The 5,326-nt window shown below is 34.8% G+C and overlaps 1 protein-coding gene across 1 annotated transcript in view; it reads right to left on the reverse strand.

Moving 5' to 3' along the window:
- Positions 1–900: 900 nt before the first annotated feature.
- PRKX (protein kinase, X-linked) overlaps positions 901–5,326 on the reverse strand; it is a gene marked incomplete at its 5' end in the record, with an annotated part of 28,466 nt that continues 24,040 nt past the window's right edge. The window contains 3 exons of the mRNA XM_009705657.1: positions 901–1,344; positions 1,864–2,012; positions 5,087–5,164. Coding sequence (XP_009703959.1) covers positions 1,887–2,012; positions 5,087–5,164 — 204 coding nt within the window. The remainder of the gene's footprint in view (positions 1,345–1,863; positions 2,013–5,086; positions 5,165–5,326) is intronic.

The following is a 5,326-nucleotide window of genomic DNA, read 5'->3' on the forward strand; positions in this document are numbered from 1 at the left end:
ATTGCTTTCTGAAATCGAAGCACCTCAAAATCAACTTCCTTATGTTAACACAACTATCATGGTATGTAACAAAAAAAAAAAACCCTAAAAAAGATCCTGACTTGTATACAATCTACCTTCATGTTCTTGTGTATTCGTATACATAGATACATACATATGCACATATTGATACTTGGTGCTACTTAAAATGAAGCAGTATTGGAAACAATTCCTAAATACTGTGTACTCAAGCTGCTAGAAAGATGTTAGTACAGGATGAAAAGACTCCTTACATCTAAGTTTGAACTCTGTACATATGGAATATCTGGCAGCAGAGACTTTAGGATGTTTCCAAAAGCAGGAGCAGAAAAATCAGGCTCTAATATATATTCAGTCTTCCCTCCAATATTCTGAAGTGCCAAGCATTCAATAACTATTTCAATAACGAAAAAAGTCTGTTATGGCTCATGTTCTACATTTGGAGAAGACAGCAAGCTTGAGAGAGAACAACTCCTGTAAGAGCCAGTTAGAGCCCTTTTATCAGTACACACTGAATTGCATGTTTACAGAGAATCTTCATGTGAGGAATCTCATTTCAGACAGTGTATTATCACTCAATATCCTGGTTTGTAAAGAGACATCACTGTAACAGAACTTCATAAATTAGCCATTAAAATGCATCTTAATCAACAATAAAACATGCCCTTGTCTTTCTGCTTTCAAGTACTATGGGTGTAAGTATGAGGCATTGGAAATTTTAGGTACAAATCTTTTTTAAAACTTAATTATTTTTATTTTTTACAAAGAATTATAAAATGTATATAAGATGATGAAAAACTTATTTATCCTTTTAAGATTTTTATTCCTAGAGAACTTCTTGAAAAACATTATTTGAAAAATAAAAATCATAGACTCTGCAAAGTACAAAAATTTACATCTTTGCACAGTTCCTGTGCTTTAGTTGTATTGTATTCATTATATACATATATACTAATTTGTGCTTTTAATTACACAAGTTTAGTATAAACTTATAAAATTAAGTCTATGAGTTAACTTTGCAAAAAGCATCTGGGAATAGCAGGAAACTTAACTAAACCATAAGTTAAAATAAAAAAAATCCTAAAATATACCATTTTAGTGAGTCTACTTCAGAGTAGACTATCAATATTACAATTTACTAACCTAATGTCAAATGTTTACAGCAAAAATTTATTTTTGCCTGCCTCCAAATCTTTAGATATTTACTAATATCAACACGCATATCTGAATGCAGTATCATTCTTATCCACAAAGGAAGTCTTCATTTACTTATGAATTCCATTTTTCTTCATACTTGATCTTAGCACTTCCATTTCCTTCCAGTTTCTAAGACAAAAAAATAATGAAAAAGGAACACAAAGTACAATGTGGAGCATGTGAATTGAATGACAAGCATCAATCTATCACAGTTATAAGACAGAATCCAGGGTACAGAATTAATCTGACAATCTTATTCTCTAACTAAAGTCTTCATTCTTAGTACAAAAATCTTGCAATCAAGAACAATCACATATCCTTTCTGTCAAATCAATCTAGATACTTGCTTTTAACATACTATTTTAAAGGTTTTAAGGACAGAAGGACTTAATCGTATGCGAATAACTCTTCATCACTGTAGAACACCAAAGATAAATTACCTTTGTCATTCCATAAGCCTGCTTTACAGTATTTTATTTCAACAGTTTACTTTATATCTATTTTATCTATTACTGTGATTCATGTTGGTTTTACAAGCTGTAAGGAAGTATTAATCACTGTTATGAATCAGAAGATGTAATTTCTGCATACAGCTCTCACTCACAGACCTGCAGTGTCATCAAGAGGACTCCTGACATTTGCACATACCTTGTCCAGTGTGGATGTCGCATTCAGAAGTTCTTAAAAATTTCTAGATCTTTAGGGGGTACCGGAGGCATCTTGTTCCAGTCATCTTCAGGATAAGCTTCAAAATTGGAAGTATCCCCATCATTGGATACTTTCGGTACTATGGGAGGCTGGTCAGAACAAGCAAAACAAAAATGTTAGTACAGTTTCCTCAATGTGTTCCTCTCCATCATATTGAAGTAGAAATTCTGTAAAAGACTGATTAAACAAAAGGGGTACGTATTTATAAAAGTTCACCTTTTTCACTAATAATGAATGGCATGAGAGAGACAAGCTTGCAGAGACACAGACACGTTCCAACGCTTTGTCTATATTGCAGTTAAGTATCGTGGTTAAAAGACACATATAATACAGCTACCTATTTAATTTGCATTCAAGTTCTAGCTGCTTTGCAGACTGAAGGTAACTGCTGCGAAAGTTTACTACAACTAAGCTTCCAGGCATGTGCCATTACAGCACAATCTGCCGCTGTCCTTCCTCACTCCTCCCCTCTTCTGTGGCCTGTGAGCAAACAGGAGAGTAACCACATTAGGTTTCTTTCAACTAAGAAAGAGTCTTGATAGCAGTGTGGGTAACTGCTTTCTAATTGAAGGAAAAAACCCTCCTCTTCACTCTTTCAAATATATTGATTGCTTTTAAGGAGGTTGAAATTACTAACTTGTATATGCCTCACACTACCTACTATGCTTTTTCCTTTGCTAGTAATAAATTCAAGCAGGTAAAGAAATTGCTGCACTGTAAAAAGCTCATTTCACAAGGATGTCTGTAAAAGCATCTTAATTCAAACGGATCTTTTTAAGGAAACTTGGAAATGCCAACAGAAATATCTGTTTTCTACTTCTTTCCTCAGAGGATCCTTCAGATTTCTAGTACTGCCCACCAGCATCACAGTACCTGTAGTTTTTCCTTGTCTTACATCTAGCATCGTGATTACTCTGCCCTTCTAGCCACAGACTACAAGAGAAAGCTCCTTTCTGGAACATTTCATTAATCGCAGGGGTTAATGGAGGGCAAAATCCTTTTCTCCTCTCAAGAGACATTAATCTCTCTATCCCCTTCTCAGTAACAGAGAGCCTAACTATTGTCATGAGTCCAACAAAACACTTTAGGATGAGAAAACCTTACGGTCGATCACCAAACCGGCTAATAAAATTCATACCACAGACAACTATAAAGTACAGCAAAATGTTATTCTGCATCTCCTCAAAAAGATAAAAGTCTGGCTTCCGCTAGCTCTGAGATCTCATCTGACCTTTTGGGCTTCTCAGGTGGAAACAATGCCATCAGCAGGTTTTCAATGAGAAAGAAAGGGTCCCCGAGGGATGGTACTTCTAAGGTTTAGCCAACAGCAAAGGCCTACTTCTGCATGTGGCAGTCACAGTATACTGCCCAGATGCTTAAGAAAATGTGCAGAATCTGCTCTGCTCCGGAGGACTATCCGCTCCACTGTGGGCAATGCCTGCTACCCCCATCTCTCCCTGTAAGTATTTTGGCAGGAAAACCAGGTTTGTGAAGTGACACACAAAAAGAGAAAAAGAAAAAAAAAAAACAGACAGAAAGGAAAATCCTCTATTTTAGATTAACAAAATTATTTTCTCTTGGCCATTACTATTATTTATATAATACTGATATTTAAGATCTTATCAGGACCATGAATCAATGTTTCATTTGTACGACAGGCCAGTTCACAGTTTTTACAGGGAAAATAGAGCACTGCATTGATTATTTCTACTTTCAGTCTCTTCATCAGTAAGAAATAAAGCGAGACTGTGAAAGGTAATTCTGAAGAATACGGCTGTCTCTACAAATAACAAAGTGTCTATCTGACCCAATTCCTATCCTTGCTCCGAAGTATAATTAAGCAGCATCTCAGCTTCTAAGAGCTTAATGTAACCATCAGAGAGACTAAGAACCAAGTTCTGGATTCATAATAATCTGAATGCCACAGTGACTTTTTTTTTTTTAAATAAAAATGCAACACAAAGGATGTTTGGACCTGAGACGTCTCATTTGTACCTCCATCATTCAGTTTTTAATACTATTTGTTTGTTATTTCTTTGGTAATACAGCAGGTTGTCATAAACTTCAGAATTGAAATACTTATAAAACATTATCATCCAGTTTCTGTTCTTTGTTGATTTGTGTGACTAGAATTTACAGTAAATAATTTGAAAAATATGACTTGATTACAATAGACCTACAAAAAAACCATCAACTGGGTGTAGTAATCACTAAAAAGAAAAAACAAACCCAAAACTCACACATGTAAAACTATGTAAACTTTTTGTTTTTAAAAGAAAAAAAAGTTATCTACAGCTTTGTACTAGGATGTTATCCACAAGAATAAATCAAGAACATTTTCATCTCTTATCTGTTTTGCAAGAACTCAATTTAAGACATCTAGCTAGAAATGCATTGTAAGAAACTAATGCAAAGAAAAGCAAACCCATTTAGTCAGTACTTGATTGACTGCATATGGCAAGCTCTGCTACTGAAAATCACTGCTGTAAGAAATCATACTAGTTAGAACTCTGAGGAACAAAGAAAGAAGGCAGTTTTACTTCCGAAGGACTCTGAAAAGCGTTTTGCAGTGTTGATAGCTTTTGCAAACATCTGCCCTCATGTAATACTAGAATTCAGTGCTGTTAAAAAGTATGTTAGAATTACATTCATAAATCCTTCTCTCACCTTCCCTATTCCTCCTACTCCCATATGCTTTAAATTTTATTAAAGCATTTACCTGAATTGAACTTGGCACAAAAATTTAAAGCCCAGAGTAAAATACTTCCGCAGGGCGGGCGGGGGGGGGGAAGTAGTCAAGCCAACAAACCACCAATTGCCCCCCATCCCCTCAAACAAAAAAACACCTAGAAGTAATTACTTACAAAACTCTAAAACTGGCAATTAAATGTTGTATTAACTAATCAGCTTTAACAAAACAAAGCAGGGATTTTTTTTTTAAACATTTCTTATATAGACAAAAATGCAAGTAGACATTCATATAATTCATTCTGCAGTGTAAAAGGGCAAAAATACATGTAATTATTGATGTGTGCATATACACATGTGCTCATACACACATATGAACACACAGATGCAACAGGCAACAAAACCACAACAGACCGGCTTAAATGAACAACGATTTCTTGTTGCGATGTCCTATAGAGTATTTTGCAGAATATACCTTTAGTCTCCTTTGAGGTACAGCATCCCAATCTATAGACCTGAACCATCGATGTCTCTTCACATCATCTGCTCCATTCTTTAAAGAAAAAAAAAATCAAAATAAATATTTAGTAAGTTGTATGTAGGCCAAAACACATACTTCATCATAAGAACAGTGGCATCAAGGCAGACTAATGGTTCATTTAACCTTTTTTCTTTTCTCAGGTGATAATCACTAAAAAGATTCTACAGGATAAAT

Source organism: Cariama cristata, unplaced genomic scaffold (assembly GCF_000690535.1).
Source record: "Cariama cristata isolate BGI_N322 unplaced genomic scaffold, ASM69053v1 scaffold12288, whole genome shotgun sequence".
In the NCBI taxonomy this organism is placed as follows: Eukaryota; Metazoa; Chordata; class Aves; order Cariamiformes; family Cariamidae; genus Cariama; species Cariama cristata.